The following is a 27,838-nucleotide window of genomic DNA, read 5'->3' as shown; positions in this document are numbered from 1 at the left end:
GTCTATTTTCAATTCAATAGAAGAGATTTAATACGGTGTAAAATTACGTGTAAATTTTGCAGTAGGGAATCTATATCTCTTTTTTTTTTTGTGTGTTCTAGCAAAACATTGTGAAAAATTAAGGTGAACACTCTCGTCATTCTCTTCACACGCGTTCTCTCTCTCTCTCTTGAAAATCTTCATCGTTCTCTCTCAACAACTCCAACTCCATCGCTTTATCTCCATGGATCTCTCTAACTCCGAATCGATCTCTCTCTCCCTCTCTCTGAAGATTGTTTTCTGACTCGATTTTACTCTCTCCAAACTTGATCTATCTCTGGTAAATTCTACTCTCCCTTTTCCGATTTATCTCATTTTTGTGTGTTGTCAATTTCTCTGGGTTGATTTTGCATTTTGTGATTTCATCGGTTTTTGATTTTAAGCAATTATAATGATCAATTTGTATTTTCAGTGTTGTAAATGCATAATTTCATATGGTTTTTGCATTTTGCTTTCAGGCATATGTTTATTGTATGTTTTGGATGAGATTATAATTATCAATTTGTATATAAGTTCTGTACATACAATCTATATATCTATAAGAAGCCAATGTGCCCTGAAAAAACCTAAAATACCCATATCTAAAAATTTGACACCACATCAAAAAACCTAAAATGCCCCTAACTAACAAAAATCAGAAAACAAAGTCTCTCCTAAATTTGGTCCAAGGTAAATTTGCAAGTTTTGGTTAGGTTTAGGGTTTGCAAGAGTTGATGCAAGCTTAATTAAATATTCTTAATAAAAATTTATCCAAACAATTTCATCGCTTTATCCAAACAATAAAATTTGAAAATGAAGGGAATTTAATTGAATCAATTGAATTGTCTGTTATTTTAAATCCCTTGAATTTCTAGAATTCCTCATCCAAACACACTCTAAGCGATTTGTTTTATTTTGTTTTATTTTTTGTGCAATCTTCTTGTTCACTTCTCTTTATTTATTTATTTATTATTATTCATAGTTTCAACAAACACTCTCTCACAAAATAAAATAATAATTATTTATTTATTTATTTATTATATTCGTTTCGTGTGTTCCTCTCTCAATTCTGAGATCAAACATCATCCATCAGGTTTTTTCTCTCTCAAAAACTCGCTAATCTTAATCTTTCAGTTAATCGATCCTAATTAATCCTCAATTTTCCGATGCTTTCTCAATGTTTATCACTATTTTAGTTCAATTACCATTTAATTGAACGATGATGAGTGTTTTTTCTGCCATAGACTGTTTGTTTTCAACGGTTCTACTTCTACGGGTTTAGGGTTTCCTCAATTGTTTAATTTTTGTTCTAATTTTGATTTCATTAGTTCACTACAGAGTTATTATTGTTAAGTTTAGGAATCTTATTTTGATTAGTTTATTGTTTTTTACTATATAATAAGTTACTCATGTGTAGAATTTATTTTACTCTCACAGGGAACTTCGAGACTTGATACTCTGCTGTTTCAATCATCACAAAATGGTATCTTTTGTTTCCTACAAATGCTAAGTGTCTTTTATGTATAAGAAACTGTATTTGTTTTGATTTTCTCTTTTCAAGTTAATTTGGACAAATATTTGACAATGGGATACAAACCCAAAACAAGATCAAATTTTTCTAGTTGTATGCAATATTGATGATGCTATGATTGTGGTGGTGATATTTGTTGCATATTGTGATTTAACTACTGTCTGTATGCTTGACGCAGTTTTTTGATGGATATGGATATCATGGGACATCGTTTGAGCAGACGTATCGATGTTACCCTGCTTCTTTTATTGAAAAGGTTAGCATGCCTTTCAGCATCTGTTTCTAATATTGTGTACATATTTTGAAAACGTTTATTGCCACTGTTAAATGTATTGCTTATCATGACTAGACTCGGGCATGGGTTATATAATAATAATTATTTATTATTATTTCTACAGATGTTATTTTCGATCTGGATCCTCGGCTGCAGTTTTCACTGCTGCAGTTTCTGCTGCAAAAATAAAGGCCGTTGGATCAATCTAGCGGCTGGCATATTGGATCAATATATTATCATTTTTTTAGATAAAAATAGGCTGATCCTTCCTCCTTTGCTTCTGTCACGCGGATAACTACTCTGCTTCTTTCATGGAACTCAGTGTGGTCAACTCTAAGCATGTGAAAATTTGGGGTTTTGAATTTGATGGAACAATTTTCTATTTGTATCTCTATTTTGCATACTTATTATCAGTAACTTCTTTCTCATGCCAATCCTTTTCTATTTCTCTAGAAAGCTCCAAGCTTTCTCTCTAAAATCCTTAAAAGCTAGATGCCTACAGATCTCACTTTCTCTCTCTGTGATTCAACAATGGCGGACATAAAAGTAGATGATAATTGTTTGTATTTCTATTTCTATTTGCTAATATATCAATTGAATTCGTGCAAAAAGAAAATAGATGTCAAAGAAAATAATATAAAATTTGATGTGCTTGTGAATGAAAGTTGAAATAGCAGAGGAAAAAGAAAAGAAGCACTCATAGAAACATGACTTTAGCATACACCGACAATTGCTCCCCTAACCCTCGTAGTAACTAGTAACTGTTCACGCGCAAAACTGGTGGGGATCGTGGTGGGCTGTTTTTTCCTAAAATAATAATTTATTTCTAATATAATATATTAACCACTAGATTAATCCAATGGCAGTTATTCTTGCAGCAGAAACTGCAGCAGTGAAAACTGCAGCCGAGGATCCAAATTGTGTTACTTTATGTTAGCTTCCTCTTCTATTAATTAGGTCATGTTTATCATAAATTAAAAAAGGGATTGGTTGCACCGGATACAAACTCTTACCCCAATGATGATAACCCCAGTTCGATTCCCGGGAGACATCCCTGTTGTGAGGTTTCAAAATCCAAGGGTTAATTCTTGTGCTTCTAAAGCAGCCAAATCGAGGATTAGTCCCATAGTAGGTTAAAATTGTCAAAGTTGTAGGGACACCCTGGTGTACCCATCAGAGAGTCAAATACCCTGATTATCATGGGTTCTAAATTTAAATTGGTCTTACTTGATCAGAAAGACGTACCGATGTCAATCATGCTTAAGTCGGTAGATGTGTGAAGTGAGAGGTTATAGTATAGATAACATACTTGAGTCCTTCGAGTGAATCCGGGGAGAGGGAATCTGGGCCTTGAATGCATCGACTGACATCGAAGGCCATTGATGAGAAGGCGGAGGTTGCGGAATTGTCATCAATGGGGAGAGGGAATCTAGGCCTTGAATGCATTGACTGGCATTGATGCGAAGGCGGAGGTTGTGGAATTGTCATCAATGGGGAGGGGATATGGGCCTTGAATGCATTTTGAGTGCTGTCTGCCCGTGTCCGTTTGAAGGTTGGACCATCGACGCGGGCCGATCTTGTTTGGGCCGAGCACGGGCCTTGACCCAGTCCATAACATAAAATAATCTATATAGATTTTATTTTTTTTGGTAGAGATAAAATAATCTATATTATTTGGTAAATCAACCATAATATATTGACTTATAGCATTAAAATCAAATTAAGAATTCATAACTGATATTTATTATCAAAATTTAATTTTATTGACCCAAACTTTAAACTAGTAGTCAGGATAATGAAATGTCAGATCTAAAGAAAGAAAAACTGGTTTACCACAAAAAAAACAAAAAAACCAAAGGTATCCAATTGAGGTGTCATTAATCTCTAGTAGTTAACACGAGAGTTGTGACATGTAAAAGTTTAAATCAATTATTTAAAAAACAATTCTAACTTTTCTGTCTTGTTATTTTTTGCATCTCAATCCTGCAGCCCCAACTTGAAAGTGGTGACAAAAGTAAGTTTCAATGTCCATGTTAGCTCTGAATTTTTGGAATAACTTGTTTTCTGAGTTCCTGTCTAATGTGAAAATTAAATTATTGTTGTGCTGCAGTTATAATGCCTCCATCAGCCCTTGATCGTCTAGGTTAGTTCTGTCAATGTTAGACTGTTATCTATTTTGCATTCTTTTCCCAGTTGTATGTATCTTACTTATGACTTTTCATTACTAATGTGAAGTCTAATTTGCAGCATCTCTGCATATTGATTATCCGATGTTGTTCGAACTTCGTAATGATGCTGCTGAGCGGGTTTCTCATTGTGGTGTTCTGGAGTTCATTGCAGAGGAAGGCATGATATACATGCCATACTGGGTAGGAATTCAAAAGTGATTGTTTGTGAATATGCTTGTAAGCTTGTTTCACTAATATGGTTCTCCTCAGAGCTTTGATTTTAATTGAAATGCTCTTCATGGGTTCTTATGCAGATGATGGAGAACATGCTTTTACAAGAGGGGGACATTGTAAGAGTGAAAAATGTGACACTTCCAAAGGGAACATATGTTAAGTTACAGCCTCACACTAAAGACTTCTTGGATATTTCCAATCCAAAGGCTATGTGAGTCGATGTTATTTTGTTTCAGTTTAATAAAGCTATGATATATCCCAACTTATGAATACCTCTTGCAAGGATGTAATTCTGTAGCTCAAATGTGTTTCTCCTTCCAATTTTATATGTGAAGTAATTATTCCATATAACTATATTTAATATGGTTTAGAACTAGATTCAGTTACAGGTCTATGAATTCATGTCCACTAGTGATTCAGGGGAATTAGTTGATTTATTTTAAAAAAATTATATTGTTTTGTTTGTTTTAATTCTATCGTGGCACCCTCCATTTGTTCTGTATTTCCTTGCAAGCACTGACTGGAATTAGATCTGTGTTGATAACTGACTATTTTTTCTGTGCAGCTTAGAAACTACGCTGAGGAATTTTTCCTGCCTGACTACTGGAGATAGCATTATGGTGGCTTACAATAACAAAAAATATTATATTGATATTATTGAAAGCAAGCCTGCCAATGCTATAAGCATCATTGAGACTGATTGTGAAGTGGACTTCGCCCCTCCCTTAGATTACAAGGAACCTGAAAAGGCCATTGCTGCACGTTCTGCTGGAAAGGCACCAGAAGCTGGTAGGGTTTGACTGACTTATCTTTGTCATTTTGGTGTCTTCTCTCTGTCCCGTGGGATGGCTTTCATCTTTTCTTGTATATGTGTGTGTTGCATGCTGCTATAATTGATATTGGAAACTTATTGTAAGAGGCTGCATTCATAAATTATAGATAAGATATTGAAAGGTTCTAATACAGGGTAGAGTTCTTTGCTAATATTAAATTTGCTCAATAAGTTTGGCCTAGCACCACAGTCTTTAGGTTTGAATTTTGGAGATAATGGAAGATGGTTTTTTATTTTAAATTTGTTGATGGGGATGCTCTGCAAGCTGGTCATGCCTCACTTGCATTACATACTGGAACTTGATATTCTTACAGTTAACGAGTATCGGTTCATGTTTCATTAAATTGGCAAAAATTATTCGACAGTATGCTTATTCCACTTCTTTGTACTTTTGGTTGACTGCTTATTTTCATTAAGGACACATCCAATCTTTAAGAAGCATGATGTTTTTGTAAGTAGGAGCTGGTATTGTGGAGATGTTTCCTCGAAATTTTTATTGATAGACAAATGTTGGTCTAATAATAGTTATCATGTTCGTTTTTTCTCCTTCACTAGGGTTTGGACTCTGGTTCTTTAGCTCCTTGTAGTGGCTTTAACCCTTAGCTCAAACAGGCAGAACTATCCAACCCCCCTTGTTCCATGATATTGTAGTAGAATAATTAAGTAGTTTTTTTTTAGACTTAAGAATGTGAAAAATGCAATTATGAAAAACATCATCTAGTTTTTTTGTACTTTTACTGAGATTTGAAGATATTGCTGTAATAGGGTGTTATTCAAGTTGAAGCTAGTATCTACATTGTAGTGATGCCATTCGGTGTCGTTATTAATACTTATTATCAAGACTCTTGTTCCTCCTTACAGATAAAGAAACCCCTGCTGAAGAACCCAAGTTCAACCCATTTACTGGATCTGGGAGACGCTTGGACGGAAAGCCTTTGAGTTATCAGCCTCCACCAGTTACTTCCTCTGGCTCCAAGGACAAGAGTCCTGCTGCTCCAAATGTGAATTCACAGTCTTCCACAGCTTCTAGTTCACAAAGTAATGCTCCTCAAACTCAGGGCAAGCTTGTGTTTGGGTCAAATCCAAACCGCAGTAAAGAAACCGGAAAGGTAATTCTGCTGCTCGAGAGACTGCATCTTTTTAACATTTAATTCGTGAGCTTATTGTTACATTCAGACCCCCTATCCTTTGAGTGGTAATTGATGGACTGCTAAGCTCTCCGTTTTCTCTGTCTCATTGCAGGCAACTGAGGCAAAAGCAAAACAAGAACCCCCCAAAGAGAAAGAAGATAAATTTCAGCCTTTCACCGGGAAGAAGTATTCTTTAAGAGGTTGATTAATATATTAACTTAAAACACTTTTGGCCTGTGCATGGATCCAAGTCTATTGCAAAACCTGTATCTTTTTTGCTTTTTGTATTATAAGCAAAAGACAGACCAAACCTGTAGACGCCACAAAAAATAACTAGATGTTTACCTTAAATTATTATTACTTGTCAATGACTACATATTCTTCTCTGGCGCTAAAGGAGGTGACACTTTATTTTAATGGCCCATATGATTTGCATCAAATATCATGTGTATAGATCTAAAGTGAAACCTTTTGCTGTTTCATCTTTTAGAAAGTTAGCAGGTCATTATTGTCTTTAAAAAGATTTGGTAAATCTCAAGTCTAAAGATTAAGGGCCCGTTTGGTGCACAGGATAAGAGACAGGATAGGATAACTATATCATATCCTGTCTCAATCCAGTGTTTGGTGACACAACAGGATATGATAAGTTAATCCTAAAGCTTATCCTATCCTGTTTCTCTAGTTAAAATCCTTATCCTGAATTTGAGCTGGGTTACCAGCAGGATAGGATAAGAAAAAAAATCGTTGATTTATTCTATAAAATATATTTTAAAATAAAAAATTGAAAATTAATAAAATAATTTGATAGTAAATTAATAATAAAATAATTAATTTTTAAATATATATGTGATTTTCTCACAAGGGTAATTTTGTAATTTATATAATCTAAAAAATCAAAATTCTCCTAAAATTACAATATTTTAAATTAAAATAATTATTAAAAAATTGCAAAATAAGAATATTAATTTAAATTTAATAACAACTTAAATATAATTCTTTTGCAATGGTAGTTTTATTATTTACATATATCATATATTTATTTAGTTTATCTAACATGTATAATTGAGTTATTTATTTGATCATGATTCATATAAAAAACTTAATTTGTTTATTTTCTCATGATTTGTATTTAAAATTTAAACTTATTTGATTACTTTTTCTTTTTGTACAATTACTTATTTATATTTTTATTTATAAAATTCAAAGTATTACAATATAATTTTTAACAAATAACAATTGTTTTACGAGGGTAATTTTGTCATTTAAATATGTTATGTATCTTATCATATTGGTATGAACAAATATGTATTAAAAATATGATATAATAGTTATTATGTTTGTTATCCTGTGTGCACCAAACATAGGATAGGATAACCGAGGATAACGGTTATCCTGCTGATATCCTATCCTATCACTATCCTGTTGTATATCCTATCCTGTCACTATCCTATCCTGCGCACCAAACGGGCCCTAAAGGTATAACTCGAGATGCAGAGTTCCATTGAAGCAAAAACAAGACCTTTGGCAATAGTAATAGTAATTTACTATTACTAACTTTTGTTAGTAAGTTTAATGAAAAATGTTTATAGCTGTTGAATGGAATCATCCTCCAGTTTCAGAGTTGGCACCTTCTTTATTGTTGCTTAATAATGGAATAAAGAGAAGAGCAACTAGCCACTGTTAGAGGGACAAGCACCCCCACATGAGCAAATTATAGGATGGTCTAAATTTTTATGTTATGTCGGTGTGTATACAGAAAGACTCAACTTTCTTCCATGGTAACCAAGTTAAAAATGGCGACACATAAATGTGGTGAAAACTATAGTTTTAGACGTGTGTGATGAAAATTCGTAGCTTTTGTTTCCTTCAACATCAAACCCGAAAATTCTCCTGGTCCATTAAGAATTATTGTGATGATATTTGTGTTTCTTTGACATATTGAAGGATGTTTTGTCTTTTGACTCTCGAAGGATGAATATGTTTCCTTGGCATTTAATTTTTATTACGCTCTTTATAGAAAAATACTGAAAATTTAAATTTAGCTTAAATTTTTTTTAAAAGCGGAATCTTTTTTTTTTTGCTGACTTTTAAAATATTTGCATATTTTAAATTTAAATGTTTTGGAGTTCTGTATAACTATTTATAAAAAAAAAAATCACCAATTTTTTTTGTTAAGTAATTATACCTTAAAGGTGAATAAGTGGAGTGTTTGCGGCTCGAATTCCTGCATATATTTTCTTTACTCATAAACAACAGTTTTTTTTTTCTCCATCATATCATTTTCAATTTAATAATAATTTGCTAATCTCTCTCTACCAAAGATAATTTAATAATAATTATATCCAGTATATTTTTAAAAAATACTCGGTGTAATTTTGCTTATAAAGTATTACGGATGTAGTATTATTTTAACAATTGTTTTACAATAATTTTTATAATATGCCGGGAAAGAAAGAGTAAATAATGCTATAGACTAAAGATAATTTTCTTTCTCTAATTTTTTGTTAATCTCAGTCTTTACATGTTACACTTATTTTTATCTTTCTAATTTCCATTGGTGTGAATATAAAAAAATAGGATAAAAAAGACTTCACTATTAGTGTTATTGTCACATTGTGTAAAGTCAAATTCAGTTGGATTTTGTGTGCAAAAAAAAGACTTGACTACATTAATACAACACACTTTCAATCACTCAATCAATAATTGAATTGAAATTTGTAAATAATAAAATAAATAATTTATTTAATTTATTTTAAGAATTGAATGCGATGGAGAATCACCACTTGTTGCACCCATACATTCATCATCATCCATATTTCATCTTCTTCTTTCATTCTCTCTCTATAATTTCTTCTTCTTCTTCTTCTTCTATCTATCTATGATAATGATGATGATGAAAGTGAGAAACTTTAACTTCAATCCAAAGCTAAAACAGTGAAAAATAAACACCAAAAAAAACAATAAAAATCATATTTTTATTTTCATTATGGAGTCAAAGGGTCTTCGTTTCATGACCCACCAATCAATTTTCACCATGGTTGGATCTGGGAACCTTGATGGGTTAAAGAAACTGTTAGAGAAGCTGAAAAACGAAGATGATGATGATAATAGTAATAATGGGTCATCATCATCATCATCACCTATCTCTGTTTCTGATGTTATGTCTCTTCAAAACGATCATGGTGAAACACCACTTTACATAGCTGCAAACCATAATCTGAAGGAAGTTTTCACCTTTTTGCTCAAATTGTGTGATTTTGAGATTCTCATGATTCGTTCCAAGTCTGATATGAACGCTTTTCATGTTGCAGCTAAGCGTGGCCATTTGGGTATTCTACATAAACAATTGAGGAAACCCTAAACCCGTAGAAGTAGAACCGTTGAAAACAAACAGTCTATGGCGGAAAAAACACTCATCATCGTTCAATTAAATGGTAATTGAACTAAAATAGTGATAAACATTGAGAAAGCATCGGAAAATTGAGGATTAATTAGGATCGATTAACTGAAAGATTAAGATTAGCGAGTTTTTGAGAGAGAAAAAACCTGATGGATGATGTTTGATCTCAGAATTGAGAGAGGAACACACGAAACGAATATAATAAATAAATAAATAATTATTATTTTATTTTGTGAGAGAGTGTTTGTTGAAACTATGAATAATAATAAATAAATAAATAAATAAAGAGAAGTGAACAAGAAGATTGCACAAAAAATAAAACAAAATAAAACAAATCGCAATTCAATTGATTCAATTTACCAGGCAATTCAAGAAATTCAAGGGATTTTAAATACCAGGCAATTCAATTGATTCAATTGAATTCCCTTCATTTTCAAATTCCATTGTTTGGATAAAGTGATGAAATTCCATCAATTTTAAAATTCTTTGTTTGGGTAATGTAATTGAATTTCCTTCATACTTTTTTTTGTGAAAACTCCATTTTTTTTTTGGTACATTTCATTTAATTTTATTTATCTTAACATAATAATTATAATTAATATTTAATTGTAAAATTCTTTTGTTTGGGTAATGTAATTGAACCCTAAAATCGACCCGATTAACCGTAAATTGGGATTTCCAATCAACCAATTTCATCACTTCGTGAATGTCAAACAAAAATCGTAGATACATCAAACAAAATAATCCGATTTCATCGCTTCGTGAATGTCAAACAAAAATATATAAACAACGCATATTGTACTTCAAGAGTATCTATTTGTGTCATAAAAAACTTGCTAGATATCGGAGATACATCACCACCACAAACTACAATTGCTATCATTCACTTTCTAGGTTTTTGCACAACTATATCTTCGCACAATCATATACCAAATGTCTAATCTTTTTCATCACTTCGTAAATGTCAAACAAAAATATATAAGCAACACATATTGTACTTCAAGGGTATCTATTTATATCGTCAAATCCTTGCTAGTTATCAGAGATACATCACTGCCGCAAACTGCAAATCCCATCTTTCACTTTCTAGATCTTTGCACAACTATATCTTTGCACATGCTACATAAATCAAACCAGACCTGCCAACACAAAAAATGCACATTAGCACCAAACAACATATCAAAATGCATAAACCAAACCAGACCTGCCAAATGCATATCACCATTTAAAAAGCCTTCAAATAACTAGACTACATGTACCAGACACTATTTGGACTAAGCATTATAAGGCACAAAATAAGATTAACTTCAACTCTCTAACCAATCAACACTAAGATCAAACCAATTGGTAGGTCCCATTAACCTCCATTAATATTCCTGTAGCAAATTACCAAAAGTGCATGAAGCAGAGAAAAAAAACAGTGACTCTTTCATCACTGTCTAGTCTCAACACACACACAAAATATTAATTGAATCATTGTTACTAACATTTCATTTGAGAAAAAAAAAACCATAAACAACATAGTTTTATGATCAAAGTCATGAAAAGTGATGCAGATGCAGGTGCCTTGGGTGCCAAGACAGCAAGAGCATGTGATAGCTGTTTAAGAAGAAGAGCACAAAATACTTACAAAGTGAGCACAAAAACATGTTTCTTACCTCAGAGCAAAATAAGACCTGAACTCTAAAATGAAAACAAGTTCTAGGCTAAAATAAATTGTAATGTGTTCAGCACACATCCAGGAACCAGCAGAGCCACAACCAATTTTCACAAGTCAACCGCGCTGGTTTAGAGATTACTATTAAAAAAGAACAAATATGGAGAAAGAAACTAAAATTGTAGAGATAGATCAAGTTTGGAGAGAGTAAAATCGAGTCAGAAAACAATCTTCAGAGAGAGGGAGAGAGAGATCGATTCGGAGTTAGAGAGATCCATGGAGATAAAGCGATGGAGTTGGAGTTGTTGAGAGAGAGCGATGAAGATTTTCACGAGAGAGAGAGAGAGAGAACGCGTGTGAAGAGAATGACGAGGAATTTGCAAAATTTTCTTATTTTGGGTGGAATTGTAAATTCTCTAGAATTGGTCTTTTAAAATTACCCCTTAAAATTCTGTCAATTTAAAAATTCTCTCCTTTTTTTATCCAAACGGTGGATTTTGACCCAAATCAATTTAATTACTCTGAAAAATTACTTTCCCTCCCTAAATTGATTTACCCAAACGCACTGTTAGGTTTTTCCGCCGATTTTTTCGGTTTTTCAGCCAATTTTTGGGTTTAGGGTCGATTTTATTAAAATAAATAAAATTAAATGAAGGAAATTCAATTACATTATCCAAACAAAGAATTTTACAATTGATGGAATTTCAACACTTTATCCAAACACTGGAATTTGAAAATCAAGGGAATTCAATTGAATCAATTGAATTGCCTGGTATTTAAAATCCCTTGAATTTCTAGAATCCCTCATCCAAACACACGGTGGTTGAGGTGATATAGAATAATTGTTCTTAAAGGGTTCTAGCAATATTGTAAGTCATGCATGAGAATAAGAGACCATAATGGTTTAAAACACACTCATGTGGTTGTCGACATACTCGAGAGGAGACATGAGCTACGTACATTTAATTTATTTGACATCTAGATTTGTTTTTAAATAGAATTTCCATAGCAAATGAAAGATTTGAAATTTGAATGTATTCTTGTGATGAACCCGTAATTCTAAGATATTTATTTATATTAAATCTTTTCTCAAACATAACCATATTAAATCTTCCAAGATATTGTTTTTAGCTAAGCACCATAAAAAATATATTTAGTACTCAACAAGTCTACATAAATTGATAATTTTACTACGCGATAAAGCCGTACATTTGCACCATATCAACTAGATATAGCATCACAAGGGAGGTGGATAGCAATAGCATCGTCACATATATAATATGATCAATTATTTGTTTATTTAATTCTCACTGATCCGCTCGAGTAAGAATTAGGTTGAGGCGCGCACGGAGCTATGTATTATTTTTTCCATAGCAATACAAAGATACATGTGAGTAAAAAACTCTAGAGTGTTCCATTGTACTCTTGAATCTCACTAGCTGCTTCAGTACCATACTCAGATGCAATGCAAGAGACACTTTCTGTAAAATTAAACCATCCTCAGTCACTCTAAATCCCCCAGGAAAAATCGCACGTCGTGGAGATCTTGGCGACCCTATAAAACTATTCACTGAAATCCAAAAATCTCCTATTGAATTCCTCTTGATGTTATCTGGTCTTCCAGCAAGCAGCATGAATAGTTCTGATGAATTTGCATTTGGTCCTTTCCGCCATACTCTCTGAATTCTGTTTGCTAGATATTCACTAACAAGTAGAAATGAGCCATCTCTACTTACTGCCACACCAGATGGCACTGCAAGATTACTTAGCAACACTGTCGTTTCATTAGTGCTCGGATCATATTTCAGTAGGCTTCCTGATTTATCTACGCTATTTACCGGTGTCTCGAAATCTCTACAAAAATCAAGTGACATGCACATTTATTACTGTAATGCAGTAAAATTGGCATTTAGGTGCAAAAGAAAACATTGTAATTAAGTCGAAAGAATTATGCTTACTTGAGCTGGAAGTTAGCGCTAGCTTCGGTAAAATAAACGACTCCAGTGTAAGGAACTACATCCAAACCATCAGTAAACCTATTAGAATTGCCTTGTGCAGGTCCAACTAATTGAGTTACATTGCCTCCATAAGGACCAATCTTGACAAGTCCAAAATAAGCATCAGCTACATACAAATCGCCTGTCTGATGATTGAACCCCAATCCTAAAGGCCTCCCACATGTTGCTTGTGCTGCTGAGAAATCAGCAAGGCCATCACAGACTGTCTTATTCCTGAGCCCAAAATATTAGCACTTATATACAACTCATATTAGGATTTGAATCAAGGTATAAGTTAATAAATGATTTATATATTTACCTGTTTGGTGAAGTTGAAGCATATTCAATGAAACCTTCAGTTGGACCAACATATTTAAAAATTCTTCCATCTGAGGAACTAACATACGGTCCTCCGCCGTTTCTATCGAATGCCGGTGACTCAGGTCCTGTCACTGGTGATGGTAGCTGAAGCTTGTTCAGTAATGTAGTAGCAACTGATGGATGAGAACACAATAGGAAGATCACAAGAGTTGCAGAGATCACAACCATAGGCATATTCAACATGATTGATTGCAAATAAAAAGTTTAATGATCTTTGATGTAATTAACTTTGTACACATCAATATATTTATAGTCATATTGGCACCATGCTATGCATGCAGTGTAATAGTAGGTGGAAAATGTATTACCAACTCATCATTATTAACCTCATTAAAAGAAAACGTTCATAGTTTGTTACAAGTTTTGATTGGTTTAATAAATTATTATGTGTTTATGAACAAAGCATAACTTGTGAAAGACTGAAGAAAATTCAAATGTGAAACTATAGAATTATAATAGGAAAAAGATATTTTACTAAAAAAAAAGGTCATATTAAACGGTGCATCCGGTGCACTTGTTAAACATAACAAAAATAGAAATAAAACATAAAGTTAATTTTGATAAAAAGATATTGTCAGTTTTTCAGTTTAGTTTATCTCGTGTTTTGTGACTTGTGAAAACTTCTCTTCTTCAAATGCAATGCACTATATGCACTCAATGGCTTAAACCGATATATTCTTTGAAAGCACTTTGTAGTATCAGCACTATATTGGTAATTACTCCATCCGTCCCATTTTATAAGACCTTCTTTGACTAAATGCAATATTCATATGTCTTGTTTTGACCTTATTTTTCTAAAAGTATATGTAAATATTATCATATAAGATCTTGTTTCATTTGTTTCGATGTATATTTTTAAAATATCAAATTTTTATAATTTTTACTAATAGAGAATTAAAGATATTCGTAATCAAAAATATGTATTGGCATACGTACATTGGTTAAAAAGTTCTTATATTTTGAGACGGAAAGGAGTATGTTACTTGTGAGATTCTTTGATTGTCATTATTAATCTCCACTGAAATACGTGATCAGCCACTTTAATGGTTTATCTCCTCCCAAATTTATAATACTACTCCGGTTTTGAATATAAAATGACATATAGTACATGTTTTATTTAATGAATCTAGAAAGATGTTTTTTTATTATATTTAGAAGTTAGAACCATAGAGAGTAATGCTTTTAACAAAATATTGATTTAATTTATAATTTTTTTTTACCATAATAGATAAAGTATTCACCATCATTAACGATGACTAATCTACGTCGCGAAATATGTCAGGCATACAAAGTGTATTCTCTCTATCAACCAAATTATTTTCATACACAAGTACTAGGAATTGAACATCTAACCACATGCTTAAATCAACCTGCGGTCTAAAACCTTTACCACGTAGACTAATTCATCTTTGGTTTTATAAAAAAAAACTTTATAAACAAAATTACACAGATGAGAAGAGGATACACATAGAATAAGGGTCCCTTTGAATTTGACTTATTTTTAAGCTTATGAAAATAGCTTATGTAAATAAATAAAGTTTTACCATAAAAAATTGTATCTTTATAAGCCGTTTTCTCATAAACTAGCTTGAAAAACTTACAATAATGCATAAAAACATAATTATTTACGTAAGCTATTTCGCATAAGCTCAAAAATAGGTCAATCCAAACAGACCCTAAGTGGTCAATCTCATTTACGTCATGTTAGTAAAATAACATACACATGTAAAATGTTCCGAAGCTATTGCAGGTCTCCAAATTTGTATCATAACAGAGCAACAATAAACACATCATGGGACTTGAATGATCTATGTAGGAGAAAAATATAAAACCAAATGACTAAGCAGATATAGCTAAACAACTTTAAAGGATTGCATGATGCATTTTGTCTAAGAAAATCACTAACATCAACAAATATAGATCAAACACAAAATATCGAACAATCTTAAACAAGTACTAGTACTATATAGTATAAACACATGCATAAAGTGTGAGAAATGTTTGCTCGAGACTACTCTAGTTCTGTATTGGCAAAAAAACTCAGCAGTATCCATCTGTCTTGATTTTTAAGGACAAAAACTGCCTTCAACAATAGCTCTATAATTTAAGGTACAATTATCCTCTATCAGGTAACAGTCAAAATGTCCAGGGGGCAATGGCTACCTAAAAACAAGTCAAATATCAGTAGCAAAATTTTGACAAGGAGATGAGGTAGTAATTAGGAAGAGGGGTAAAAGATACAAAAAAGCAAAAAGCAAGAAAAAATATAAAACTGTGCTGACCATAGGAAATAGTTTATAGTGGAAATACTTACACATTTGCTTCAAATAATCATTACAAGAAACTTTCAATGTTGAGTTCAACAAAGGAGCAGGGATCCGTAATGTCGAAGTTTTTTAATACCTGAAAAAGAATACACAGGCAGAATAATTTGTTTTAGATGTATATGACTCCAAGTACATTTACAGAGGCATTTATTCCAAGAGAGATACAATAGGAAAATGGAATACTTAAGCTTCCATTCTGCAAATTGCCCCTTTTTTAATCATTTTAACTAGTAAAAACGCAACTGTGTATGAGTTAATTCCAGAAAATATATACAATTACCAGAATATATATTTTTTTTTTTAAAAAAAGGGAATGCAAAATTGTGTACCAAACTATTGGCCATATATTAAACCAAGAAGACACAATTTCAGTGATCACAAAGTACCTCCGGATCAACAATGCCAAAAATCCCTATTTGCTTTCCCTTATAAATAATTCTTGCTTGTCTACGAGCAAAAAACTCGGGCTCCTTCAATAAGCAGTTAAGTTCATAAATTAGTAGTCAGAAGCAGAATAAGTGTTCCTAACAAAACAAAGTACAAAAGAAAACACAGATGGATCCTGTGTAGTAATATACACTTACATCTGACTCCTCAATATAATACCCTCCTGATTTATCACCAGGTGAGAAGGTAATCCCATTCTTTTCCATTACTTTGTCCACCAAGCCATGAATTATCTGCATATCATCATTGATAAGTTTAAGTACAATTAACCACTTTATTATTCTCTCATATAGATAAAATATATGCTAACTGTGAGTAGTGTATTTATTTTAAAATATCACACTTTTGCTAAATTATAGCAAGTGTAAATTAAATCCCAAGCACTTCTGGATAAGAAAAATCTAGGCTCACTCATCCTTAACTATAATTATCTATAATCAAGTAAAGATACTGATGTACTCGGAGAGCAAAAAACCAAATAAACTGCCATCAAGTCATTAATATACCTCCAATCCTGCATGAGCACCACAGTGTAGTGCAGCAAATTGGCGGAGATTTTTTGCACCAACATCATTGTCATCCAAAATAGCTATATCACCCACTTCAAAAATCTGAACGAAAAGTTTCAAAAATAAATTCATATTAGCTTGCAACATATTAGCGCGGGGGAGATGATAAATTGCATTATCTGACGCAGAGGTAGAGTTAATCAATTTTGTCTTGCTGTAGTTTAAATCTTTCTAATTGCACATGTTAATTTATTATCAATTCATTGGAAGAATTTAGTAAAAAATAACTCATTGGAAGAAGAAACCAGACTAAGCCTTAATTGTCAATTTCAGAAATAAGGTTAATTTCTCCAAAAGATGATTCATAAATAAATATTACACTGAACGGAGATAATTAATACAAAAGATCCCGTACAATTTAGTATAAGTGAAACTGAATATGTGCATGTAAGTATCCAACTTTCATAGAATGCTATTACTGCATAGGATCATAGTAAAAAGTTCAATGACCAAACTGAGGAAGTTAAATAATACCTTTATGGGTTTTGGGTGATCCTTGTTGTGAGCAACAGTTTTCAAAATACCAGGCATAAGAGTAGTCCGGACAGCCTGAATATAATATATAAAAAGTAAATTGAAGTGGAAAAAAATCTAAAAAGTTCAAAGATAAATTCTTTTTTGTGGGGAAAAACCACTATATCAATCAAATACAATTATCCAATTATATGCTCAAAACATTTTCAAAAAGCATATTATGCAACGGAACAGATTAGATTATCAACAGATAGGATGGACTGTATCTTAGGTGCTCAGCAACATGGGAAGGTTAAAGCAATAAACATCGTCAACGTAGTGGGCCCAACAATATGCCAGGTCAACATAAATGAGCACACTGCAGATAAAATACAAGTGCTTGATCGAGATTGTAAACTTCAGATATTAGTCCATCCAATACAGGAAAGTGGGAGCATAACACATGCAGCAGGAAAACTAAAAATATAGAGGTTTCTATTTTTTGGTAAAAATTAGCATTAACAGTGTTTCTTAGGAGGGGGGGGACTTCTATTGCATGTGTATACTGTATACAACAGATCATGAAAATAAATAACGAGGAACTCCACCAAATCAAACATTATAGAAAACAAAATAATAAAAATAAAAGCTATCCAAAGAGCTATGAAAATAAACAGTGAATACTATTAGTAATTTGTGCAGCAACTGGAATAACCACCTCGGAGAATAATGCAAAAAGATCAATACTTAAAAGAACCATTTTAAGAAGATATTATGTTGTCATTGCAATTAAAAGAGTTGAAGTGTATGAACCTCGAAGTCTGAAGACCTGGGGTTTCCAATGATAACCGCTTTGGATTTATCATCTTTGCGGTTTAGCATGGAAAAGTTTTCTTTCTTAGAGCAGAGTATGAATGTTAACACCTCTGTGAACCCAACCATTGCAACCTGAAGAATTTGGGAATAAAAGGATTCAGGTAACTAGGTACGTCAAATATTAACAATATCATTCAAGAATATTCATGTAGTAATTTATTCTGTTGCATTAGTTTTAACTTTTAACAGACACAAACTGATTGCCATATTTTAAGGAAAATCAAAAGGAGCCATACTTCAATCAGATCCAATCAAAGGAGTCACAGGATCTATATTTTTATTCTATACCTCTTTTCTGATTAGATCACTCATCTCATTAAGAGGAAGTAGTGTCAAGGAAGCTGCTAATCTATTTGACGCGTTATTATCGACTATTGCTTGATCCATAATTGCATTGAATCCATAAGCTATCGCAACATCCTGCAGATAACAGAACCAAAAGAGGGATGCCTTGTCAGTCAAACATATATGTAATAGGTCCAATATGTGTATCCATGAATCATCAAGCTTATCACTGCCAGTACCTCCGAAACATCACATGGATGAAGAACATCACTTCTAGTAGGAGGTACCGATACAATTATGTTGGACTGTTTATTGTCAGATGTAGATTGCTTGGCATACAATTGCATCCGGTATAAGAGCTTGGTAACCTGAAGAAATTGGGAAAAATTAAGAAACGAGAATGACAATATCCATTCAGTTTCTATCAGAAAACATGAGCATTGGATCCTACATTAGAGACAATACACTGCACATAAAAGCCAAACAAAATAAAACTTAAGGTAATAAATGACATGAACATCTGAAGAACTCAACCATAGAAGTAAAACGACCAAACAAAAGAATACATAGTCAACCTGTAATATGTACAAATCTTAAAAATAAAATTTCTCGATTGTTTATAGACATGCAGACCTTTAGTCCAAGAGATAAATTGACATGTCAAAAAATTCAAGCTGTAAATTAAAATCTGGAAAGAACAACAGCAGAAAACCGTTTTTTAATTTATTTATTTTTTCCTATTGATGGAATATAATGGAATGGAACGGACGGAAAAGGGTGGAGTGGAATAGAATGGAGCGGAATGGAATAAATCTTCCATTCCATTGTTTGGATATATTTTAGAAAGGAGAGGAACAAAATTGAAGGTAAGTGGTGGTATGTGATGGAATCCATTCTATCCTATTCCATTTCATTCCATTATTATTTTACAAATCCAAACAATGGAACATTATTCTATTCCATCTCTTTCCATTCCATTCCATCTCATTCCATCAATCCAAACATAGCCTAAAAATGACTGTCTAATAAGAAATGCAGAAAGAAAAATTAATCGCATAAAGAAAAGTGATACACACTACTGTGTATAAAACCCAAAATAAATTAAAAAATAATACTCTAGAGCCATAACTCACTAGCGATTATCCAACAAATACCTCAACGTTTAAATATAAGCATAATCACCCATTGTAAAAACATAATTTGTAAAGGAAAAGATCAATGGATGCCTCGAGCCTAATTAATGATGATAGAAAGCTTACAACCAGTCAACATGAAGGAACACTTCTCCTTAAGTTTTGCATTAGCAAGATATGGGAAATAATTACCTCTTCTGCCTCCAACGATATTCCAATCCGTCCATTAATGTATGATAGAGGAACTTCCATAGTGTGGACAGATAAATCAGGGTATATGTGAGATTTTCCATCAGAAGAAATCACTTCAACAGGTTCAATGACAAACTTATTTTCACAATATTCCGCGAAGGCTGTTACCTAAGAAAACAGAATAGTCTGTCATAATCCAAAACATTGTAACACCAAGAAAATGCAAACATAAAAGTCAGCAAAATTCAATGCTCTACCATTGTATTTAAAACAACTTTCGCCTTTGTCAGATCAGTTGCAGTGCATTCAATGAATACATTCTTTGTCTCCAAAGTGATGGCTGAATGTGCACCATTGATAATTGGGGGTAAAGATAAAACAGTTCTGTCAAAACATCATAGCATATCAATAACTATACGAAGCAACAAATTAGTGAAAATTTAAGGCCAAGTGCCACAATTTTCCATTCACAAGAAAGTGCAATAAATAGAAAAAATATAAGGGGGAGAATTCAAAGCTTTAGAGGTCTTGTTTGACTCTGAATTTAAGAACTTTAATACTTCAGTTAAAATTTAACTTGTTCTGAAAAAAATATTTAAGAGTTAAGTATATAAAATTTTAGAAACATTGACATGATTTTTTCTTGTTTAGAAGTAATAAACATTAAACATGTTTGAAAATAAAATTTTCTTAAAATTTTATCATTAAATTTTGTTCATACATCCTGATCATTTTTTAACAATCTAAATTATAATCATAATGAGCATTTACACACCAACTTTTAGTTTGCAACATTCATCCTCAATTTTATTATTAGTTTAGTGTAATGTAAATTAGCATGCACTCCAATCCATACGCTAAAATAAAATACAGATAATAATCGTAATATGCTTATATGCAAACAAAGCTTGTGATAATATTACCAAAATGACCATAATGAGTTAAAAGATTTCAAAGTTTTGCAAATTTAAATGAGGGTATAATGAAATTATATACCTCTTACTATCATATATAACAGGATAAACGGGGGAGTCCTCGATTATATGCAAGAATTTCTTCAGTTTCAAATCTGACTGTCAAGTTAAATCAAAAAAGTATTCAGACACATCTCAAAGGAAGTATGTCCAAACAGAAAAATAGAATAAATGAACACCATGTTGGGTGGACTTGAATGACTCAAAAGCCTACTTGTTCTAGGTTTATAACAACTTATGTGATATATAAAGCAAGGGAACAATATACAAAAACTCACTTTGTAGAACTCCATGAGCTCATCAGCCCTGAAGCTCCTTTCCTACAATGCCAAAGAACAGATGGAGGAAAATCATTAAATGTTTGACTTGCAGCATGATTAATAAATTCATAGACCATAAATATTTTTATCTTGTTTTTTTTTTTGGATACAAAATATTTTTATCTTTGAGCATAGTATAAGTCAAAACATGTGATTTTGCATCAAAGGAGGCTGTAGTAGTAATAGTATGTGATATCAAAAATATGCTTTCACAGAAATGAATGCCCTAAATAAAAGTTACCTGTTTTAGAGGCGTAAAGTTAATACTTGAAGGTGGTAAAGCCTGAAAGAAAAACATGAGAAAAATCACTTGCTGATAACCTAGCCAGGTATAATCAAATTAGTAAGAAAATGGCAATTAATTATTGAGATCTCTCTTGGTTAAATTGCCTTAAAAAATCATATACAGGGCCAGGACCTAAATACCAGTACACCAAATTAAGCAGCAGTACAGAAATGTCTTTCAAAATCTTAAATTTGTCAAGTTTTCTATCCACAAAACATATAATTTAATGATCTAGAGTTTGAAAGAAATCAACCTCATAGGTAAAAGGACCCTCTAATTTATCCAGATCATGAGTGCCGATGGCAACAAGGGTTCTTCTCCTGGAAAGAATGAAAACAAATTAAGTGAATTTTTTTTTTCTTAAAGTGTTGTGATGATATCACAGAAACGACATAAAAAAAAACTGCTGAATAAAAAGGGAACCTAATTTAGAAAGAAAACAGCATAAATTGGAAATAAAAAGAATCCAAAAGCCAATGGCAAGAAGTGTTTTCCCATTGTTCCATCAAAGATAGAAAAGCAAGAGATTAGGATATAAAAAATATTGAAATAATAAACAAAGTTAACACGGAGTATGGGGATAATTTTTTATGTTCTGAAAATTTATGTATGATATAAAAATAATAACAAGGATGGGAAAAAGGGAACACATGACAGCACTTAAATTCACAACGCTATTTTAGTTTGAAGAGTCTAGAGAGAATGTGAGACAGGGAAAAAGGTAGAAACAGAATTTAGTGATAGATTTGTTTTACAGAAAATGAACCAAACATATGAAATCTGCTAAGCTATTGAAATCACATTACCGACAAATATTTTGGTGCAGCTTGTCTTGTAGATCAATAAAGCTGTTGTATCTCGCTTTATCAAAAGTTAAACCTCTTAATACGGCACATACAACAAAGGGACGAATCAAAGATGTCTGCAATGAGGCAAAAGAAAGAATTCACATTCCACTTCAAAAAGGCTCGTACTAAAAAACTGTGTATTCACAGCATAATTAATTACCTCTGGCTTCACATGCATTTTAAGCATTGCATCCTTACTAATGTCAGCCAATTTGTAAGTAGGGATTTCCTGGATCCCGCAGAAAACTCGGAGGGCTTGAGCCAGTCCTTCAAGGCAGAGTAGGTCATATCTAAGCAAAAAAATAAACAGCAGCTTAGCAAGACATTTTTTCTTTAAAGAAAATGACATTTTTTCCATATATGATTTCAAAACAGTAACAGGGTGTCATGTCGTGCTTTAAGTGCCAAATCATTCATAATGGGTATTTCAACTTTGTTTTACAACAATAGAGAAACATTATTGCATTAATTCAAATTTAACTGAGTATCAAGTTTGATTAATTTTTTTTGTCAGTCTCTATTAATGTACTAAAACCTTATTTCAAATGCAGCATAGAGTACGAATCCCAAATCAAAGAAGAAAATTAAGACGAGAATCAGAATAAATTATTTAAAAAATAAAAATCTAGACCGGATACTTGGTTAATAAAACCATAAAACCACATTAACCAAATGAATGAGAATTGAAAGGCTATGAAGCACATACACTTCTCAAATTAAGCGTGTCCAAATGTCATACACGTGTCAGTGTCCGACTCAGTAAAAAACATGATTACATTGAATTATTTCATTTATTCAAATTATTATCGGTATTGTCCAGTGTCAGTGTTAGTATTTGTGTCGTATCCGTGCTTCATAGCAGAAAGGTGGACATAAAAAAACATTTACACAATTAACCACATTTTGTTGATTCACATATGCAGCATAAACTATGAAGCACAGACACTTCTCGGATTAGGCGTCTCCCAAACACCGACACTTATAATTACATTGAATTGTGTCATATTCTTTAATATGGTGTGGACGTTTCCGTGTTGTGTCCGGTGTCCGTGCTTCATAGAGCATAACATAAACATATCAAAGATATCATCATAGGGAGTACCTATTCGCAGGAATATCAATTTTGTAGATAACTTCTTCATCCTCATCAGCTTCTTCTTCCAAATGCTTCTCTTTTCTCACAATTGCTTTCTCCGTAGTCTAATATACAATCAAACAGTATTCATCAGATAACGACTATTGATTCCGTCTCAGATTAACGATAATGTTGACAATTACTATTAAAAAACACTAACTGAAGCTCAAATTTGACAACAACAAAAAAAAGGGGGAAAATTACTTACAACATCATCGAGCTCAATCCCAAAATCGAAGCACAAGTCTTCAAATTCCTCTTGTGCTGAAAAAAAGAAAAGAAATGCAGGTGTGATAATCTTGAATAAAAAATTATTATGAAAATAAAATCAGAGAGATTGGTTGTTGTGAAAAGTGGAAGCTGACTGTAAGTTTTTCCAAGAGCCGCGAAAAGAAGATCTCGCCCTACACCGATGGTAGGCATGGTGTTGTTCTGGTCGTCGAGATAGGCAGTGGCGATTCCAGTAATATTAGAGAGCCTAGGCAAAATTTTGGAGGGAATTTTATCAACCAAATTTCTAGATACAATAATATTTAAAAGACAAAGTTGTTTCTGCAATTCAAAAACATATTTAAATTACATTAGTACTTCTCTTTTTATGCAAAAGAAAATATTCTTCACAATATACACTTGTAGTATGCCTATTGTAAGGCTTGGTCAATTATGAAATCAACATAATATAATGTAATTTCCCCTAATGAAAGAAATCCATAACAAACAACTGTGAGAAAGAAACTGATATCTGATCAACGAGACTACATTTCAAACTGAATACAAATATCACAAGACTATCTTATTCTTATTTAATATTGTGTATAAGAGAAAAATTAAGATCAAGAATACAAGGTTTGTCATCAGCTTATAAAAGAAAGAAAGTGCTTCATCAACAAAGGTGATTTTGATCCATCAAAGTGAACACAACACAAATGTCCACAATTAAACAAAGTTTTAGTTGCAGTTACGATGACAATAATATCACAAAGTAGAAAATCACCAAGTTAGTTTACAACAAGAGGCATCATGAAATCAAATAGTTTTTAGAACAAAAACCCTTCATTCTCACTATTTTAGAACAAAAACACTATTGCAGAACCAACCAAAACTACTTATTTATATAACCAAAACAGCTTATTTATATAATCACTTAACAATCAAAACAGCTTAATAAATTTAAAATTCAAAACAACACCAAATCATCAAACAAAGATTCTAGATTGAGAAGGTTAGGTTGTTAAAAATTAATTGCAGTATGTTAGTTTGCTTACCTGAAACGAGACGAAGAGAAAGAGTGAGTGCGGTGCGGTGTGGTGCGGTGTGGTGCGGTGAGCTGAGCAGTGGTGCGGCTGCGGCGGAAGAATGAACGGCGTTACGGCGAGGTGAGGGAGAGAGATTGAGAGCAGTGAGAGAGGGATTGAGAGCTGTAACTTCAAGTTTGTGAATTCCAAGTGGTTTCAGAATTCCAAGTTTGTGAGAAGCTGTAACTTCGCCGTTAGTTTCCTTGTCGGCCCATGATAAAAAGGCCAGTATTTATTATAAGCCCAATCCTCAGGAAAAAAAAAATAAGAGATTTTTCTTTTATTTTCTTTTTTTGTTAAGCAAAAGACTGAGGGAAGTTTGCCGCTTTCTTAGGGGTGTATTGGATTATGATTTCATAATATTTTAAAAGATTTTTTTATGATAAAAATTCTTGTGATATTCAATCAAAGACTTTTATAAAAATTAAATAAATCTCGTGATATTCAATTAAGATTTGATTGATGTTTAGTTTGACCGGAGTTAACGGACGAGGGGTATTTGATTGATGTTTTACAATTTCATAGGAGTATTTGCCTATTTTCAAATTTCATGGGGTATTTGACGAATTTTTATACTTTAGGGGGATATTTGATAGTTTACTCATTTCATTATAAATGTCATTTGTTATGAATATTTGATAGTTTACTCATTTCATTATAGATGTCATTTGTTATGAATCATTTGTAAACGATTTCCCGTAAAAAAAAAAACATATGCATATACCCAATGATTATCACCAATATGTATCATATCACCAAATGAATACCCAATAAAATTTCTTCAATATATAAAACAGTGCTCATAGATCATTTTGTCAATAATCAAGGCAACGTTATGCAAAATTCTGTGTTAAGAATCCTAATTTTTATTAAATCTTTTGAAAACCTATAAGTTCATAAAGTACTTTGAAATCCAAAGAAATTCATTAAAATCTCATGTCAAGCATCCTGATTATAAAAAAGTCTTTGAAAATGTTCTGGGCCGAGCATCGCGCTCGAGCATCAGATCCGAGCAAGCCTCCAATGGTCTGATACTCTTACGTATCGTAACGGCCGTAAACCGGAATGATGGGCATTTACTGCACATCAAGGCCTCCAAGCCGTTTTCCGGCAGCCACTTGATGGCCATTAATGCCATCAAGGGCCTTGGCCCAGCGCTGGGGGCTATATATATGTGACTCCACTACATTCACAAGGTACGCATTATTTTAGCCAAGAAAACCTTTACACACAAACTGACTTGAGCGTCGGAGTGCCTGCAGGTACACAACCCCCCTCCGCTTCAACAGGGGTCTCAACACTCTCAACCACTATAAACGCCGGCGGACTCGCAACTCTTCTGGTCTACACGATCAGTGGCGCCGTATGTGGGGACAATAGTTTCCCTGTTTATTCAAACCAAAAACTAAAAAACTTCCTTCAAACAACCACTTTGCGATCAATGGCTGGCGGAAACAACCACCAAATCTCGGAGCACGTGGCGGAGAACGACGGTCAACCAATGGACTACGCGTCGTACCACCCGCAGGACGGCCAGTTCGCCTCCGTAACGGAAGACGGCCAAGGAGGGCAAAACATGCATGATGAGCCATACAATCCAGAAGAACCGCAGATCCCTGTGGCTACCCCGCCACAGGCGACTCCAGCAATGGCTATTCCCCCGGGTGTTCCCGTGCAGGACATCATGGCTGCGCTGGTCAATGCGATCAATCGCCAGTCGGACCTTATCCTGCAGCAAAACCAAAGATTCGAGCAGCAGAACCAAAGGCTCGAATCCCAAAGCCGTCGAATCGACGCAATTGCTGAATCGAGGGTGACGGTGCAAGCCCGCCGAGCTCACCGTTCACCCACACCTGCGAGGAGCAGAACCTTCTCCAGGTCACGCTCACCACCTCGCAGAAGAAGCGAGAGGAGGATGAGTCCAAGGAGAAACGAGGACATATCTCGAAACTCCACCCCACCGAGGAGGCACTCCCCGAGAAAGGACAATCCTCCTCGCCACCAAAGACACCGATCCCTAGAAGAAAGGGTTAGTCACCAAGGCCCCCTCTCCCGAAGGATCCGGGAACTCCCTCTACCGGCCGGTCTCGAGAAACCACCGGCAATGGATACTTACGATGGCTCGACAGATCCAGACGAGCACATCGAGAATCTGGAGGCTCTCCTCGAGTACAGAAATGTACGAGGCTCTATCAAGTGTAAGCTCTTTCCCACGACTCTGAGGAAAGGAGCTATGGCTTGGTATAAGAGCTTGGCGTCGGGATCCGTACATTCCTGGTCGGACCTCTGCGCCCGCTTCCGGGCCCACTTCACGTCTTCGAAGCGCCATCCAAAAACGGAAGCGACCCTCGAGGCCATTATTCAAGGCGAAACGGAGCCCCTCAGGTCCTATCTGGAGCGCTTCAACAAAGCGGCCGTCGAGGTAAAGGTCGAAGAAAGCATGAAGCTGTACCTCCTCGACAGGGGACTCCGTCGGGACAACGATTTTGCCAAAGCTGTCGGGATCGAAGATCCGAAAACGTTGGATGCTTTCTTCGAAAAGGCGAAGAAGTACATCGCCTACGAGGAAAAACAGAAGGCCATAGATTTAAGGAGGCCTAAAAGTCAGGAAAAACCCAGGAACCACGAGAAAGATGAAGCTGGAACCTCGCGAAGAGGTAACGAAAAAGGAAGGGAGGATAGGATCAAGGAGTCCAAACCTCCACGTGGAAAGTTCACAACTTACACTCCACTGAATGCGTCAAGAGACCGCATTTTTGCTGAAGTCTCCGCTGCGGACTTCAAGAAGGCTGGGATCCACTTCCCAAGACAGCAGCCCATGAAGGCAAATACTGATAGGACGAAATTTTGTCGCTATCATAAAAGCCATGGACATGTCACTGAAGACTGTGTCCACCTAAAAGACGCCATCGAAATTCTGATACAGAAGGGTTATGCCCGAAGATACGTTCAGAATGGCGAGCAAGTACAACAACAACAACAGCGGGAGCCTCAAGAGGTCGCAATGGCCATTGATGTCTCCGAGCAAGAAAACAACAGAGGCATAGTCCCTCAGGCCCTTGCCATTTCGGCACCA

The 27,838-nt window shown here is 33.9% G+C and overlaps 2 protein-coding genes and 1 pseudogene across 6 annotated transcripts; 1 reads left to right on the top strand and 2 right to left on the bottom strand.

The window, feature by feature from the left end:
• Nucleotides 1–186: 186 nt before the first annotated feature.
• Nucleotides 187–6,583, top strand: LOC123923825 (ubiquitin fusion degradation protein 1 homolog). 2 transcript variants are annotated; one of them, XM_045976564.1, is made up of 10 exons: nt 187–319; nt 1,456–1,501; nt 1,728–1,805; nt 3,813–3,837; nt 3,934–3,966; nt 4,071–4,192; nt 4,306–4,436; nt 4,791–5,014; nt 5,919–6,166; nt 6,300–6,583. In XM_045976564.1, the coding sequence occupies exons 2-10, from the start codon at nt 1,499–1,501 to the stop codon at nt 6,390–6,392; spliced, it is 957 nt and encodes a 318-aa protein (XP_045832520.1). In that variant the 5' UTR covers nt 187–319; nt 1,456–1,498; the 3' UTR covers nt 6,393–6,583. The 2 variants fall into 2 exon arrangements, with proteins under 2 accessions (XP_045832520.1, XP_045832519.1); XM_045976563.1 differs by lacking the exon at nt 187–319 and adding an exon at nt 1,046–1,111.
• Nucleotides 6,584–12,356: 5,773 nt separating this feature from the next.
• LOC123923824 lies at nt 12,357–13,973 on the bottom strand (annotated as a pseudogene).
• A 1,475-nt stretch (nt 13,974–15,448) lies between these two features.
• LOC123923823 (phenylalanine--tRNA ligase beta subunit, cytoplasmic-like) lies at nt 15,449–24,970 on the bottom strand. Of its 4 annotated transcripts, none has more exons than XM_045976559.1 (21): nt 24,733–24,970; nt 23,833–23,945; nt 23,676–23,731; nt 23,435–23,532; nt 22,493–22,622; nt 22,291–22,406; nt 21,738–21,804; nt 21,440–21,481; nt 21,157–21,198; nt 20,901–20,977; nt 20,162–20,288; nt 19,905–20,072; nt 18,819–18,947; nt 18,583–18,714; nt 18,232–18,366; nt 17,440–17,514; nt 16,903–17,007; nt 16,534–16,629; nt 16,336–16,419; nt 15,937–16,025; nt 15,449–15,785 (listed from the first exon to the last, which is right to left on the bottom strand). In XM_045976559.1, exons 2-20 carry the CDS (start codon nt 23,888–23,890, stop codon nt 15,957–15,959), a joined length of 1,806 nt encoding a protein of 601 aa, XP_045832515.1. In that variant the 5' UTR covers nt 23,891–23,945; nt 24,733–24,970; the 3' UTR covers nt 15,449–15,785; nt 15,937–15,956. The 4 variants fall into 4 exon arrangements, with proteins under 4 accessions (XP_045832515.1, XP_045832518.1, XP_045832517.1 ...); XM_045976562.1 differs by having other exon boundaries at nt 15,449–15,781; XM_045976561.1 differs by having other exon boundaries at nt 23,833–24,019; nt 24,733–24,965.
• Nucleotides 24,971–27,838: the final 2,868 nt, after the last annotated feature.

Source organism: Trifolium pratense, linkage group LG4, assembly GCF_020283565.1.
Source record: "Trifolium pratense cultivar HEN17-A07 linkage group LG4, ARS_RC_1.1, whole genome shotgun sequence".
Lineage (NCBI taxonomy): Eukaryota > Viridiplantae > Streptophyta > Magnoliopsida > Fabales > Fabaceae > Trifolium > Trifolium pratense.
The sequence above is the reverse complement of the archived record's forward strand: the minus strand, read 5'-3'. Positions and strand labels throughout refer to the sequence as shown.